Source organism: Sparus aurata, chromosome 15 (genome assembly GCF_900880675.1).
Source record: "Sparus aurata chromosome 15, fSpaAur1.1, whole genome shotgun sequence".
In the NCBI taxonomy this organism is placed as follows: Eukaryota; Metazoa; Chordata; class Actinopteri; order Spariformes; family Sparidae; genus Sparus; species Sparus aurata.
Genome location: NC_044201.1, coordinates 1,415,975 through 1,433,949, shown reverse-complemented (window position 1 = coordinate 1,433,949; position 17,975 = coordinate 1,415,975). Strand labels below are relative to the sequence as shown.

General features: G+C 44.7%; 1 protein-coding gene across 5 annotated transcripts in view; it reads left to right on the top strand.

Moving 5' to 3' along the window:
* The window catches only part of hspa12a (heat shock protein 12A), a 158,966-nt gene that overhangs the window by 112,255 nt on the left and 28,736 nt on the right, over window positions 1-17,975 (top strand). For 4 of the 5 annotated variants that reach the window (XM_030441041.1, XM_030441043.1, XM_030441040.1 and 1 more), the window contains one exon: window positions 353-439. The exons of the other annotated variant lie outside the window; for it this stretch is intronic. In XM_030441041.1, the coding sequence (XP_030296901.1) occupies window positions 353-439 (87 nt within the window). The remainder of the gene's footprint in view (window positions 1-352; window positions 440-17,975) is intronic. 5 annotated transcript variants of the gene reach the window in all.

Genomic DNA, 17,975 nt, shown 5'->3' with positions numbered 1-17,975 from the left:
CATTTTTAAGCTTTCACTGCATGTTCTCACAGTGAGCAACATGATTAGACATCATGTTTTGAGGGATATTCACAAAGGCATGGATTTGATCTTTTTACTGATACATAATCATGTATTTGTCTTGAACAGGTAAATTATCTGTTTATTGCTCATTTAGATTCAGTTGGTCTTGAAACAAACATTGCTGATTGAATAGCTTTGAAATCGGACTTGCTCACTGTGTTGGATACATGTGCATCGCAGCCTGCAGCTTGCCTCACTCACCACTGTATATGAGCCACACAACTTCACACAGCAAAGCTTCACGCCTTCATTACACTCACCACAACATTCTCTCTCTGTTAACAACCAGCAAAGGAGCATGTTCGGCGCAACCGGCAGAGCCGCACCTTTTTGGTGGAAAATGTCATAGGGGAGCTTTGGTCGGAGCTGGAAGAAGGTAGAGTCTTTCTCTTCTTTTACTCATCTGTTATGATTGCATTTCCCTATCCCTCTATGGTAATCGTTCTCGCTGTTTCTTGTGCTGCCAACCTGTCATATTAGGTATTAGCTTTAGATATAAGATTCTGGTAGATAGAGAGCATGTTGTTTTTGGGTTACTGTTACAACCTAGAGATCTGGGCCCGTATTCACAAAGACTTTTATCTTAACGTTAGGAGTACTCCTAAATCGGACTAAAAGTTTTTATGTAGGAGTTGTTTCTTAAGAGTAATTCACAAAGCCGCTGAGACCTACTTTTAGTTATGAAAACATTGAACACCTAAACTTGAAGTAACTCTCTGTTGCTATGGGTGACGTCATTTTATAAGGACGCACTTAGAAGCAGTGACAATGCTGATTGGTTGTTGAGTGACAGGGCAGCCCATTGAAAAGTCATTTAGGCTACGCAATGCATGAATTGAAAATAAGGAAGTTGCCTACAAGCCCATGACAAAGCCTATTGGATAAAGAAACGTATTTATGAGGAGAATTAAGTGCCCCCCCAAAAAAAATACAAATTAGAAGATTACGATGAAAAAATTGAATTGCTCGAAAAGCTGCGTCAAACCACTCTCTATTAAAATTCGGGAATCATGTGTTGATCCGGGCCATTTCGCAACAATGTCCAGTATATTGTAACGTGCGTCAAAGACAATTTGTGTATTGATGGAATGCAACTTTTTCCGATTGACAAGATTCAAAATTCAAGAAGCTTTATTTATCCCGAGGGAAATTGCTGTGCAACAGTTACAATACAAAGTGGGAAGAAGAAAATAGAGAAAGTAGAGATAACATAAATAAAATAAAATAGAGTAAGATAAAAATAAAATAGAGGCTAACTTAACATAAATCAAACAGCAATTCAATATAACATGTAACAAAATTGTAGTAAAAACATAGGTATATACAATATACAACAATACGCAGTGCAAAATCGAAATAAAATAAGTACAACCTAAATGAGTAATGAGGAGTGATTGGGTAAAGTGTAACAGTGTTTAAAGTGATGAAAAATTGTAGCAGCAAAACTTTTTTTTTTTAACAACTAAATGAATTGGTGAAAAATTAATAAAGTGACATTGTTCAGGGCACAGTGTCTCCAGTGTCCCACTATCGACCGGAGGTAGATGAGTTGTAGAGTCTGATGGCCACAGGAAGAAAAGACTTTCTCAAGCGTTCTGTGTTACACTGGGGGGGAATGAGTCTGTTACTGAAGGTGCTTCTGCTCGCGGTTAGCACCTGGTGGAGAGGGTGAGTGTTGTTGTCCAGGATACTGTGCAGTTTACACAGCATCCTCCTCTCAGATACCTCCACCAAGGAGTCCAGCTGGACCCCCAGGACGGAGCCAGCCTTCCTGATGATCCTGCTGATCTTGTTGGTGTCTGCTGCCCTCAGCCTGCTGCCCCAGCACACAACAGCAAAGAAGATGGTACTAGCTACCACGGACTGGTAGAACATCTTCAGCATGATTTTACATACATTGAATGACCGAAGCCTCCTCAGGAAACAGAGTCGACTCTGGCCCTTCTTGTAAACAGCCTCACTGTTCTTGGCCCGGTCCATATTGTTATCCAGGTATACTCCAAGGTATTTGTAGTCCTGGACAACATCCACAGTCACATCGTTGATGGAGATGGGTGTGGGGGCAGATTTCCTCCTGCGGAAATCCACCACCAGCTCTTTGGTGGAGTTGACTTGCAGATGGTTAGTTGCACACCACTCAACGAAGGATTCCACGACGCCCCTGTACTCCTCCTCCTTCCCCTCACTGACACAGCCAACAATTGCAGAGTCATCCGCAAACTTCTGCAGGCGGCAGGAATCAGAGCGGAACTGAAAGTCTGAGGTGTACAGAGTGAACAGAAAGGGGGAAAGAACAGTTCCCTGTGGAGCCCCAGTACTGCTGACCACTGTGTCAGACACACCGTCCTGCAGTCTGACATACTGTGGTCGACCTGTCAAATAGTCTGTAATCCAGGAAACCAGGGGAGGGTCCACTTGCAATGCCATCAGCTTACTCCCCAGCAGAGCAGGCCAGATGGTGTTAAACGCACTGGAGAAGTCCATGAACATGATTCTCACAGTGCTTCCTGGTCTGTCCAGGTGGGCGCAGGCACGGTGGAGCAGGAAGGTGATGGCATCCTCCACTCCTAGTCTCTGCTGGTAGGCAAACTGAAGAGGGTCCAGTGATGAGCTGACCAGAGGCCGAAGAAGTGACAGGACCAGCCTCTCCAGGGACTTAATCAGGTGAGACGTCAGCGCCACCGGTCTGTAGTCGTTGGGGGTGCTGGGACACACCTTCTTCGGAACTGGTACCAGGCAGGATGTTTTCCACAGCACAGGGACCCTCTCTAGACACAGGCTCAGGTTGAAGATGTGCTGAAGGACTACAATCAGCTGGGTTGAACATGTTTTGAGGACCCTCGGGCTTACATCGTCGGGACGAGCTGCCTTTCCTTGGCGGAGTCTGTACAGCTCCTACCTCACCTGCTCTGCAGTGAAGGTCTGACTGCCGTGTGTGTTGATGGCGGTGGGGAGAGTTAATTGTGGGGGGTAGAGGACAGGTAGGGCATATTCAGGAAGGAACGGAGGGGGAGGGGGGGCAGCAGGGCTGGAGGTTTGGAGGTGGATGGTTGTAGAGGAGCTGGGGGAGGGGTGGTCCGGAGTCCTCTGATCAAATTTGTTGAAAAACAGATTCAGCTCGTTGGCTCGTTCAATACCACCTCCTATTGTCTGGCTGCCAGATGGTTTGTAGCCAGTGATGCTCCTCATGCCGCTCCACACGTCCTTCAGGTTGTTCTGCAGGAGTTTGTGCTCCAGCCTCCTCCTGTAGCTGTCTTTACCCTGTTGGATCTTCTCCTTAATCTCCCTCTGAACCCTCTTCATCTGCTCCCTGTCCCCATCTCTGAAGGCCCTCTTCTTTTCATTCAGCAGGACCTTGATGTCTCTGGTGACCCACGGCTTGTTATTGGGGAAACAGCGTACAGTCACTGTAGGAACAACACTGTCCACACAGAAGTTGATGTACCCCGTTATGCAGTCCGTGAGATCATCAAGGTCCTCTCCATGCGAATCACAGAGCAACTCCCAGTCTGTTAGTTCAAAGCAGCCCTGCAAAGCTTCATCGGTCTCCCGTGACCATCTCCTCACAGTCCTTGTGGTCACAGGAAGCCGCTGGACTTGGGCAGTGTCTCATCCAGAGTGATGTGTTTGAAGTCCCCAGATATCGCGATGAATGCGTCTGGGTGCCGCGTCTGAAGTCCTGCGACGACGGTGTGGATGACGTCACTCGCACATGCCACGTTTGCAGTCGGAGGAATGTAAACAACCAGGGTGATCACGTGTGAGAATTCCCTCGGCAGATACTATGGCCGCAGACTCATGGCAAGCAGTTCAATGTCCGGGCTGCACACACGCTCCTTTACAGTAACGTGACCTGGATGACACCACTTGTTGTTAACAAGAATAGCAAGTCCCCCACCTTTCCTCTTGCCACTCTCACGGTGACTCCTGTCCGCCCGAACAGACTGATTAGCCAGCGACCTCACGTTCCCCATGGTGATGGAAGGGAGAGATGGTTTATATCTCCACTTCTTTTCCCGGAGTTTACGACCAGCCTTACGTCCCCTGTATTTCCTCCTCATCTCTCTGGGGATTTCATGCCTCTCCTGCATCAGCGCCGATGGTTGTAGGGACAACAGCTGATCTCCGGTGTAAACAATAGACCTGCCGCATTGTTGCGCCCAGACGGAGACGCGATCGGGAAAAACTATCCCAAGAATAAAACACACGGACAAAAAGAATGGAAAAAAGTTCCCAACCATATTGGCAAGGTTAACACAGCAAAACGATAATATAAAACAATAAATAAGATAATAAAATAGCTAAAAGTGTGGAAAAAAGAGAGAGCAACTGTTGCTGGCTGCCGCTCGTCATAGCGCCGGAACTGGAAGACAAAAGCCCTATTCGCACGGGACTAGTATAACCTGGGGACCTCCAGTAATTTGTAATAATTGCGGAGGTCGTCTGTGATTTTAATCCCGTGCAAATCTGCCTTGTCCGTAATTTGTAAAGTAAAAATTCTACCACAAATTACCAACCATATTTCGCCAAACACATAGGTCATGTCATAATATTAGTCCCATGCGAATCGGCATCTCTGTGATTTGGGGTCGTTTTTTGTCTTTCTTAAAGGAGAACTTCAGTCGATTTAAACATGCAGCTTCATTGCTCAAGCTACCCTTGACTTGCCAGCACCGAAGACGCGAACAAATTTGGTCCAGCCATTACAGAGCTCCGTGAACGGAGACTTAGCATTGAACGCTAACAGCATGGGGTCAAACTTTACACTGTGTTTTAAGCGTCTTAACATGCTCCACATCTCACACCAAAAGTTATGCAACATCAGCAGACACCTTAGCACACAGCACTGTAGCGTGTGTGACTCAAATTGAATAAAAAAAGTAGTTAAAACAGTGTGTTTGAGCAAGGAGCTACTTACCTGTTTGTTGACATCGGCGTCTTCCGGTAGCTAGACCAAACTAGTCAATCCGTCGAGCGTGCACTTACTCCCTCACTGGCGGAGACGGAAACGTATTCCAGCATTTTCGTGTTTCTGTTCATAATGTACATGTCCATGTTACAGCCTGTCATGAGCCATGAGCCTTACAATAGCCTGTTAAGCCTGTTAAGTGCACACTCGATGGATATGCTAGTTTGGTCTAGCTACCGGAAGGCACGGATGTCAACAAACAGGTGTGTGGCTGCTTGCACAAACACACTGTTTTAACTACTTTTTTATTCATTTTGAGTCATACACGCTACAGTGCTGTGTGCTAAGGTGTCTGCTGATGTTGCATAACTTTTGGTGTGAGATGTGGAGCATGTTAAGACACTTAAAACACAGTGTAAAGTTCTGACCCCATGCTGTTAGCGTTCAATGCTACATCTCCGTTCACGGAGCTCTGTAATGGCTGGACCAAATTTGTTCGCGTCTTCGGTACTGGCAAGTCAAGGGTAGCTTGAGCAATGAAGCTGCATGTTTAAATCGACCGAAGTTCTCCTTTAAGGTTTTTTGTGTTTTCCTCACCTTTTTCTGCCTTTTTCCCGGTCGAGAATTATGGAGGCTGCATTGGGAATTATAAATGGAAGTTTTGACAGCATTTTGGGTGCAAATTCAGGAGAGCGAAATCTCGAAAGATGATAAAATGGATTATATGCATGGCAGCATGCGGTAAGGAACATTTTTCCATCTTTCAACAGGCTCACCAGTTATTATATTAAAAATAACCATATCTAAACGTTGTGCTGCTCCAGCAAGGGCTCCGGTGCGATCGCCCCGGGGATAATGTCAGTAAATTAGAGTTAAAACACAGACTTTGCTTATCCCGTGCGAATGCGCCGCACGAAACACAGACGTGGTGGGGTGATTTCTAAATCACTTGAGGTCCCCAGGTAATACTAGTCCCGTGCGAAGAGCTGCATTTTCCCCGTAGCCAAATACCGGAGTGTTGCCAAGCATTTTAACTCTGGCGTTATTGGATTGTTTCAGTTGATTGGGAACGTTATTGCGTCCCTCACCAACTCAACCACAACTTCAATCCCTTCATGGTCCATCCGACATCGTTTTAATAATTCCCTGTTATTTAGCGTCTCCAAAACATTCGACTGTGACTAGGTCTAAGCGAGTTAGGAGTCCTCTGGACTACTTCTAAGGTCTCCCAGACTTAGGTGCTACTTTTAGGCCCAAAATGTTTTGTGAATAACTCTTATTTTCAAAAATTAGGAGTCCTAAAGTTACGACTGACACGCCCATTATTTTTTTTCCCCCATTAGAGTTGCTCCTAAATTCGCCTATTAGGAGCTACTTTTAGCCTTAAGATTCTTTGTGAATACGGGCCCTGTACAAAATGTCATATTAACAAAAAGACACCAAAGGCAAGGCCTGGCTGCTCTGCAGGGCATGTGTACATGTCCAACACGGACTGTGTTGTATTCGGTAGTAATGTAATTAATGTTATAACGATTATGCAGTTCTTGGTTGCCCTGCTGTGCGACTGAGCACGATGAAGAGCAGCTATGGAACTGTGACTGATGATTTAATCTTAAAATGCATTTCTTTTTTTTATCTTTTCATCTGTGATGAAGTTAAACAATTATTTCCTTATACGATTTAAGGCAGACCAGTTCAGCTTGGAGTGGATGGGCTCAAAGCAGCCTTAAACAGTCTCATTTAGGCCCTTTGATTGTTTAATCAGAAGCTAATAAGTCCATTCATTAATTTGGTCTGTTGCCAGAAATACTCCAATTTCATTGAAATGGTTTAACCCATGCTGTTTAAAGTGATAATCCTGCCAAAATGCAAGCTAGGCTTTTTTTGTGAATGTACCTGAGTCAAACCTTCTTATAAAAGCACAAGGAGGAACTTTTAAGATTTAAAAGTGATTTTACGATTCTTATATGAGGATCGTTTTACAGCTTCAAGGTCAATATTGTTTTTTGCTAACAACAAAACAACAAATTTTCCGTGCATTTATATGGAACTAAGCTTTAGGAGCGGTCCACCTTAACTGTCCTCCATGTTATGTCGCATTCAGAGATCGACACTTCTCCACTGGCAGGACGGTGGCGAAGAGGAACAAGCAACTGCTAACGTGAATCGTTCAAAAACTTTCTTTTTAGTAAACTCTGTGTACACAAACAATAGCCCTTTTTAGATAGAAAAGGCGGTCCATTTGCTCCAATGTAAGGGCAATGTGCCGCCCTGTCTCTCTAGAACGGAGGCGTAATATTCCTCCTTTTCCAAAAGCCGTCACTGAGGTAGGTGTAAACATGTGACATGACTTGATGCATGAAGTTGGGCAGGGAACGGTGACAAAGAATTTGTCTTCAAAATAAGAGTTTTACATTGCACCCCATTGGAGTTTAGAACTGGGTTCTTAGCGAGGGGCTTTTAATTTGTAAGTAGCGACCGTTCATAGCTTGCCGCTACAACAACAAGCAGACAGTGAAGACAGCTACAGAGGCCGAGGAGATGCTAGCATCTCCCGGATCTCAGCGGCTGTCCAGTTGCTCATCTTGATGTCCTCAGATGAAGTGATAGACTGACTGCTGTGATCAGCTGTTACCTGGTTTTAAAACTCCCCCGCGGTGGCCCGCATAACAGTGCACTTCATCGACACCTCCGCCCATCTCACGCAGTGGCCGGCACATTGAGAGCTCAGATTTAGATAGCAATGGAGGCGGCAAATTGGCACACCAAAACAGACCCCCAAAATTTGCGGCTTGCTACCCAGTATAAAAACGGCCAATGTTCTCAACGCTCGTGTTCATGTGTAGAGACCCTGGTGATACTACGAGCAAAGTTTCATGTTGTTCTTAGTGTTTTGAAAATAGCAATTTTGATGTTATCATAAAATTGCCCATAGCACTCCCATTGAAAAAGATTCTGACCTGAAAACGAATATACGGTAAATCTTAAAAGTGCCTCTTTCATTGTAATTATGCTTTTACACAAAGGTATGACTCGTGTGCATTCACAAAAAAAGCCTAGGTTGCATTTTGATGAGAGTTTTACTTTAAGCAGGGGGATTTCAGACGGTCAAACTGACAACGTACTTCAAAGATTTGAAAGGTTACTTGTTTTTTCCTGTACTTTAATGTGTTGGTTTTTTTTTTACTGTGAAAATGAATAAACAAAGCTGAGAAAACAAAATCTAAAGTGCATTGTTTTTAACACATTTAAATTCTGAGCTTTAGAGGTCAGACATCTAAATGTCCAGCACATGGGAATTGGTGTGTTGTCAGTATGTTTTAGTGCCATCTTAAGAGCTTTAAACGTCTTTTGATGATTATTGAGATAACGTCTTTAATCATTATTATTTTCGCCAGCATTGTCATGACATAAGATGTTCATATCATCTTGTGCCTATAAGGACCTCATATAACATCACAAGTCCCCTGCCCTAAGTTGTGGGAAAAAAGGTTTCTTCAGTTCTGCCCATACAGGGGCATGATAATGTAATACTGCATGTGCAATTACTTTGTTTGTCACCTTCAGGGAAACAGAATTATACAATTGTATGTAATTAATCATGTAATAATGGGATCATCTTATCTCTATTTTGAGTTCTGTCCAACTTTACTGTTGTGATGTCATCATGCTCCCACCTTGTTGTTATTAATGATGAGAACATTGTTATCACTAGTCATGGAGCGACACACGTTTCAATAATCTTAGTTCCTGAAGTCCTTATTTGCCTCAACATGTATGTAACAAACAAATGTACAGTGTAAACCACTGACCAACTTTAACAGTTGTACTGTGATTTCAGTTGGACTTAAAGAGAAACATTATTTAAAAGAGAAACATTATTTGAGTAAAACACAAGTGGAAGTGGTGCTTTTTGAAATTTAGTAGAGCAAACCCACCTCATCTCTACCTCCCCTCCCTTTCCTCTCCTGCCCTTCCCCTCTCCTGCTTTCCTGAAGACTACAAAGTAGGGCTGGGCAATATGGCCTCAAATCAATATCACGATATATTGAGCAACTCACCTCGATAACGATAAATTAACGATAAGTAACCCCCCCCCCCCCCAACAACTGATGAGCACACGATTGAACAGCTGAAAAGCACAGATTACTTGAAATGACAACAACTGAACAAGTTTAAAAGTATAAAATATACAGTCCCTTATAAACAAATCTAAGCTTGTCACTTCTCGCTTTTTTTATTTCTTCGAATTGAATCACGTGGTGGAAGAGGTTGGATGTAAATAAACATTTTGAGGACTTCAGAATCATTGAAAGAACTGCAATTATTTTTTATTAATATATTTATGCTAAGTTATTTGATGACAGTCCCTAAATCAGTTTCCTGCCATTCAGTGCCATGTTCTGGGAGGTGAGCTGACCGTCCTCCTGCTGCTCACACTGGGTGAACCTCAGTGAAGTCGCGGCTGGACCCGAGTAGAGCTTAGAATCAAGCCCGACCCGATCCCGTGCACGTTGTGTCCGAGCCCGGCCCGACACATTGAATGTAATTATGAGCCCGAGACCGATTTAAACCCGACAACTGTTTAATACGTGGGCTGTTATAACTGACGTTCTCGACTACAATTGCGAGTTGTTTGAACTACAGAAATCTTAATGAATAATGCAACAAGTGCCGCACTTAATGCAATCGACAAAGCCGACACGTTATTATCATGGCCCACGACTTGTTTAAAATGGGTCCACACCTCCGACTTTCCTCCAAACTTGCTCAAAGTTAATTCTACTGTTTTTCTTTTTTTCTTTACATCTTCATGCTCCATGTTGCACTTAAGCTACACAATCAGTGATGCCGGTATTGCGTTACTAGTTTTGTCATTTTCCTTAGTAAAAATTTTATTTTTTTTTCTTTCTTCTTGCGTCTCGGGGAGTGACATCACGTACGCGAGAAGTCACGTTTCTCAGCATGAGGACACTCATGTGTCAGACCACGCAGAGACACAAATGCAAACAACAATGATGGGAGGAGAGAGATGCGCGTTTTCTAGCTGTAAATACAGTCATTATTTTGAGTGAAAAAAAAAACAAAACACAAATGTTTGATCAATGGACCGGCCCGGCCGAAGACAGTGGCCTGTTGCAGCCTTTGAACGCAGCATCATTACACAAACTGTCCGCGACTCACAGCGAGAGTGGGTTCACTTGATTACTAACCTGGCATAGCTAGTGTTGCATCAGCGGGCGGAGTTTGCCATCAAATTAATGTAAAATAAGCACATCGGTATACGCCGGGGTAGATTAATCAAGTGGACCGAACATGTCCCCTGTCTCTAGTGGATGTTACGCCTATGACACCGAATATACCGACATGGCCAAAATGACGTCGGTTATCGGCGTAAAGTACGGTATCGGTAAGTTTTCGGTTTATCGCCCAGGCCTACTACAAAGTGTGTGCAAAGCTGCTGGCAAGAGTGTTCATGCACCTTTCTGACTTCTCCCTGAGGCTGAAAAGGGTGCCTAAGATCTGGAAGACATCCTTCATGGTCCCTGTGCCCAAGAAGGGACGTACCAGTGCCCCAATGACTGCAGGCCTGTGGCTTTTACTTGTCATGTTAGAAAACCATAGAGAGGCTGGTTTTGTGGCACCTTAGGTCCCCGGTATGAAACTGCCTGGACCCTCCTCAGTTCGCGTATCAGGCTGACAATGATCTGGTGGATGCCATCACCTACTACGAAGCACAGGTTTATGTTCTCTGACTTCTCCAGTGCTTTCGACCCTGTCCAGTCACTCCAGCTGACTATCTGATGGACAGGCCTCATCATGTCAGGCTGTTAGGCTGCTTTCCTGACATGGTGATTAGCAACACTGGCACTCCGAAGGAACTGTACTGGTCTGTGTCTGTTCACCCGCTATACCTTTAACTTCATCTCGGGAATGTGCCACCTGCTTAAGTTCTCAGATGACTCCTCCATTGTTGGCTGCATCAACAACCGATAAGGAGAAGGAGTACAGAGATCTAGTCAAGCACTTTGTTGAATGGTGTGACAGGAACTAGCTACAGTTCAACACCAGGAAAACTAAGGATCTGGTGGTGGAACTCCACCACAGAAGATGCCCCCACATCCCTGTTGCAATAAATGGAGTCAGGGTGGAGATGGTGGTCAGTTACCACGGGTGCAATGAAACAACAATCTAGATTGGTCAGACAGCAGTAACAGCCTCTACAGGAGAGGACAGGCTGTTCTTTCTCAGAAAGTCCTTCAATGTTGGCACTAGTGTCACGACCCGGCTCTAGGCAGGACAAACACGATGAAACGTACGGGTAGAATAAGAAATGAATATATTTATTCACCAAAAGAAGATCTCAACGAAACATAATCAACCAAAAAACACAAAGAAAACACGAGGAGCTGAGACGGAGCTGCACCCAGCTTCGCCGCTGGAACGGAGTGACGCAAGAAGAAAGAGAAGCGGAAGAGGGAGGACCCCACACTCTTGTAGCCTACACCTGGGGACTCGCCAGGCCCACACAGGCAACAAAGCACCAACCACCAGCGACCTGCAGACAGACGCACAGAGACAAAGAAAGATGGACAACCACACAAACACAGCCCCCTGCCTAAAAAACAGGGACCTAACCCCGAAACCACAACCAAAAAGAAAACTACTTTTTTTTTTCTCTAACAGAGGGCTAAAGGAACACCCCAGCTGTCGGGGGCCATCCATTCCTCCACCCTGCCTGTCATCGACATCCGACACCTCAGCAATCTAGAACCAAAAGGAAGCACTTTAAAAGGGAAGCGGGGGAAGAAGACAACAAGGGAGAGAGAAGGAGACCAAAACATCCACCAATACATTGTAGCACACAGCCTTATCCTTCAGGGGCTCAGGAAAGCAACGAGTTCAGGAATGTGAGTGGGTTGTGGTCAGTGTAAATCACGACAGGTACTGCACCAGAGCCCAAGTATATTTCAAAATATTGGAGCGCCCAAACTAGAGCAAGTGCCTCCTTCTCAATCGTTGAATAATTCAACTGATATGAGTTAAACTTTTTTGAGAAAAAACTCACTGGTTTCTCCAAACCTAGATCTTCCACCAGCAACAGAACTGCACCCACTCCCACATGACTAGCATCCACCTGGAGGGTAAAGGGATGGTCGAACCTTGGAGCTGCCAGGACAGGTGCTTCACACAGAAGTGACTTTACCATTTCAGAAGCCTGTTGGCAAGAAAAGGACCAGACAAAGGTAACACGCATCTTAAGTAAATCAGTCAGGGGTGCCACTACCTCTGAGAAGTTTCTACAAAAACCTCTATAATACCCCACCAAACCCAGGAAACGCATCAACTCCTTTTTGGTGGTGGGTGGAGGGTAACACTGGACAGCTCTCACTTTCTCTGCAATAGGTCGAACTTTCCCCTGACCTACAATCAGGCCAAGATAGGTCACCGTAGCCTGTGCAAACTCGCACTTGGCTAGGTTGATGGTCAGGCGCGCCTCAGCCAAACGCATGAACAACTCACGGACACACTCAACATGAGTGGGCCACGTATCTGAACACACCACATCACTTCTTTTTTTCAGGGTTTACTCTGTAAAATCTTTGCCTAATTGGCTGCGCATCTCCCACATCTATGTCGTGTTCAATGATGTGTGTCTGAGTAGGGGTATCACCAAACAAGCAGGGAAAAGATTTAATTACCTCAGACAGATCCGCTTGCTGTGACTCAGATAAATGTCCCAATAGAGCATGCAGGTTATTCAGAGATTTTGAGTTTTTTAGCCGACCTTGCTGCACTGCAGTAACCAATTCAGACAGCCCATCCTCTACCCCGGCAGCCACAGACTACGGAGGATAAACCGCAGACACACTACCCACCGAACACGCAGGGAGCGCAGGTGCCGGGGAGACCTGGACAGCTGCACCTGGAGGGAAACGTTCATAATAAGGTTTTAATAAATTTACATGACACAACTGAGTACCTCTTCTACGATCAGGCATAGCAATGATGTAGTTACAGTCAGATGTTCTTTTTTTTATTTCATAGGGACCAGTATACTTCGCCTGAAATGGAGAGGTGGTGATGGGAAGTAGCGCCAAGACCCGATCCCCCTAACTGAACACGAGCTGCTCAGCCCGCCGGTCATACAATGTTTTCATCTTGCCCTGCGCAGAAACCAAATTTTCCTTGGCCAATAACCCTGCAGCATACAACCTGTGGCGGAAGCCATTGACATAAACAACCAGACGCACCACCCCACACACGCCCCCCTGCAGCACCGTTCCCCAGGATCAGAGTGACCCCCTCAACAGGCAGCACCGGCCTCACACCAACTGCTAACTCGCCCTGGAAAAAATCAGAGTGTAACACAACTTTGTGCAGAGGAACCTGTAAAACCTTAATTTCCATGCCCACAACAGGCACCCAGCAACCTTTGTAACTCTCATTGGAAAAAGGTATCACGGAAGCCTGAATGAAGGAATCAAAAGCTGCCGTGTCGCGCAGTATTTTAATTGGCAGCTCTGAAATGCCCCTTCTTATGACAATAACTGCACGTTTTCTCAAAACCTCTCCCATTACGTTCTTTAGGGTCAGTTTTACCAAACTGACCAACATAACTGCCCAGAGCCCCCTCCAAAATTTCCATGAGTGCCAGCATGGGTGCGCCACTCGCCAAAGGAGTGTTTATGCGTCAGCACATAATCATCCACCAGTGAAGCCGCCTCAGTCACACTTTTTACTTTGAGGTCATTGATGTGTTGCGCAATACTTTTTCACGTATGAAAACGTAGGCGATAAGCCTCTGGAACAAGCTCATGCGCTTTCAACACCGCTGACTTTACACATTCATAATCTTTTCCATCCAACACGAGAGAGCGGAATACACTTCCTGCGCCCTGCCCGAGCATCACCGTGCGGGCCGATTCAGGCCATTCCCTTGCCTCAGCGTCTCGCTCGAACAAAGAGAAGAAAGTCTCCGGCTCTTTCTCATTAAATTTAGGCAACAAAGGAAGATTTCCCAACACATCAAAACATTCAGTTGACTCTGGCTGTGGTGACATACCCACATCAACGGACCAATCCACCATTTTGCCACTCTTAATCAAATCCAGCCTACACTTCTGCAGTGAAAGCTTTGCCTGCTCCATCTCACAGCGCATTTTCTCAATGGCTATTTGTTTTTCGATTTCCGTCCTCTGCTTCATCTTATCATGCTCCAGTTGCAGCAGTAACATATCTTTTTGCTGCTCGAACGTCAAATTTGACGCCGCCAGAGGTGGCAGAGGTCCACCAGACTCCTCAGCCAACACCCCTATATCAGCCAAATAAGCCTTCAAAATACTCCTTACTGCGTCTTTCAGTCGCTTATCCCCCACCTCAGTTTGATCGTGATCTGCGATCTTCAGAAGCTCTTGTGCATTTATCTAACAATGCCTCCGAGGGAGCCTTAACAAAGTCAGCCACCTCAGCCATATCCACTTAAATGACACAAACACCAGAACACTCACACTTGCTGCTACTAACCAGGTAAACTCCAAAAGAGGAGCCCCCACCATGAAAAACAACAACAACAACAACAACAACAACAACAACAAAAAAAAGCCAAGACACCCCAACCCCTCACTACCTAACCACCATGGTACTTCCAAAAGCCTCACCTAGTCTTCGTCGGCTGGCCGAGCTCGAAGCATAACCAACCCCAGAATATCACATCTGACCTCAAATTGCCAGCAATAAACCAAGTTTAGCGCACCCCCTCCTTACCCCCTCCTTATTACCAAGGATTACCAACAAAAACAAAAAAGGTAAAATAACCAAGTGGCAAGATCTGCTCGTCCGCCGACTAAGCTGATCAGGGTGCTCGAACAAAGCACAAAAATATTGTTTTAACATACAGCAGCAAGCATAAGCAAAGTGCTCCAAAGCAAACAAAACTATCTCCCGTAATCTTACCTATACGATTCAACACAAAACGTGGCGAACGATATACACACACTCACAGCTTCTCGATTCCCACGCTACACTATAGTAACACCGGCGGCGCAATTCCATTCACAAACTTTCCTGAGTTTATTCACAACCCTGGGCATCCAACCAGTGCGTAAAGAAGAAGAGCCCCCACATTTGTCACGACCCGGCTCTAGGCAGGACAAACACGATGAAACGTACGGGTAGAATAAGAAATGAATATATTTATTCACTAAAAGAAGATCTCAACGAAACATAATCAACCAAAAAACACAAAGAAAACACGAGAAGCTGAGACAGAGCTGCGCCCAGCTCCGCCGCTGGAACGGAGGGACGCAAGAAGAGAGAGAGGCAGAAGAGGGAGGACCCCACACTCTTGTAGCCTACACCTGGGGTCTGGCCAGGCCCACACAGGTGACAAAGCACCAACCACCAGCGACCTGCAGACAGACGCACAGAGACAAAGAAAGACGGACAACCACACAAACACAGACATCCAACAGGCACCACCGGCAGGAGGCCGTTACACTAGGCCGCTATGAATTTTCTACTAGTCTGTGGTTGCCAGTGTTATCTTCTTTGTTGTGGGGTTAGGGTTAGGGAGGTAGGGAGGTGGCTTCAGCAGCTGTGGCACAAACAAGCTGAATAAGCTGGTGAGGAAGGACAGCTCTGTGGTGGGGATGGAACTATACTGTGTGGAGGCAATGACTGAGAAGATGAGAGGAACAGGACAGCCCCTGTCATACTCTCTATGCCAAACTGAGGCAGCTCAGGAGCACGTTCTGCCACAGATTCACAGATGTACACCAATGAGCCGCAACATTTAACCCCTTGACGCCTGAATTTATATGCAATTATGTTAAAAAATTAATTATATGTGTTTTTGCTTTCAAGCAGAGACTAAATTAAGTGGAGATAATTAATTTGACTGTAGCACATAGAATAGTTATAAATTTGGGTATGATGCAAAATTAGCGACAACAGGCATTAAAGGAATAAAAAGTAATAAAGTAGTAATTAAAACACATTTCCCATCTGAGGCATGAAATTGATTTTATTAATGCCAACATACTATTTAAATTTAAATTATAATCTGGTTTCATGACCGACATTGACCACCTGCTTTTACCTCTTTCCTCTTGTGCTGTCAGAACAGCTCTGATCCATCCATGGATGGGCATACGACTTCTGAGGGTGTTCCGTGGTGTCTGCCACAGGGACATTGGCAGTGGATCCTTTGTGTCCTGTGGGTTGAGGGGTGGGACCTCCATGGATCGAACTTGTTTTCAGCACGACCCAAAGATGCTGAATCGAATTCGGATCTGGGAAATTTGGGGTCCATGTCCAAACATTGGGCTCTTTGTCTCATTCCTCAGGTCATTCCTGAGCAGTTTTTGGGGTGTGTGGTTGCATACTTGGACTACAATGGGGTTTCGATGGAGTGGTGTGTGTCAAGTGGCATCCACACTGAGGAACCAAGGTTTCCTAGCAGAACATTGCATTGTATTGGATGATGTTATTATTGTTATTATCATAGGCGTAACATCTACTAGTGACCAGGGGGATATGTCCCCCCACTTTCTGAAATCCTGTTTTTGCCCCCCCCACTTTTATTTAATCCAGTGGAACGTAGTAGCTATCAAGCATCCGATACTCAAACATTAGGTCCACTTGATTAATCTACCCCGGCGTATACTGATGTGCTTATTTTACATTAATTTGATGGCAAACTCCTCCCAGCTGATGCAACACCAGCGTATGCCAGGTTAGTAATCAAGTGAACCCACTCTCGCTGTAAGTCGTGGACAGTTTGTGTAATGATGCTGCGTTCAAAGGCTGCAACAGGCCACTATCCTCGGCCGGGTCGGGCCTGGCCCATGATCAAGCATTTGTGTTTTGTTTTTTTAATAACTCAAAATAAAAACTTAGAAAACGCGCATCTCTCTCCTCCCTCCATTGTTTGTGTTTGTGTCGCTGCATGGTGTGATGCATGAGTTGTCCTCGTGATGAAAACATGACTTGTCGCATACGTCATATCGCTCCCCGAGACGCAACAGAAAGCAAAAATTATGTTTTTACTAAGGGAAATGACAAAAATAATAGTAACGCACAGTGACTTGAATAAGTAATTTTAATCTGATTACTGGTTTGGAAATATTAACACATTAGATTACTCGCTACTGAAAAAAGTGGTCAGATTAAAGTAACACGTTACCTGAATAACTGGCTGTGTAGCTTAAGAAGTAAAAGAAAAAAGAAAAACAGGAGAATTAACTTTGAGCAAGTCTGAAGGAAAGTCGGAGGTGTGGATACATTTTAAACAAGTCATGAGCAGTGATAATAACATAGGTGTCGGCTTTGTCGAGTGCATTAAGTGCGGCACTTGTTGCATTATTCATTAAGATTTCTGTAGTTCAAACAACTCACAATTGTAGTTGAGAACCTCAGTTATAACGGCCCACGTATTGAAAAAATGTTGGGTTTAAATCGGGCTCGGGCTCATAATTACAGTTAATGTGTCGGGCTGGACACAACGATCTAAGCTGTACACGAGTCCCATCCACGACTTTACTGAGGTTCACTCAGTGTTAGCAGCAGGAGGACGGTTAGCTCACCTCCGAGAGCCTCACACTGAATCGGAAACTGATTTAGGGACCATCATTAAATTACTTACCATAGGTATATTAATACAAAATAATTGCAGTTTTTTCAATATCTTCCATGTCATGTGACCCAGTGACTCCAAACCAGCAGCAGTTTGTATTAGTAAACTGGACAAATGAGACACACCTATGTTTGTTGTATTTTAGTGCTTCCACTATTTTATTTTATTATTAATTTGCAGTCATTGTGAATTTTTTTTTCTTAATACCTTCCATGTCATGTGGCTCACTGACTTCTGAAACAGATTCTGTTTCCATAAAAATATACAATGGTAAAGAGAAGAATGGTAAAAATGTTCTCTAATGCTCAAGAGGTTTACATATTGTCAAGCAGCAATGTCAACTTCTACACTATTTGGTCTCATGTC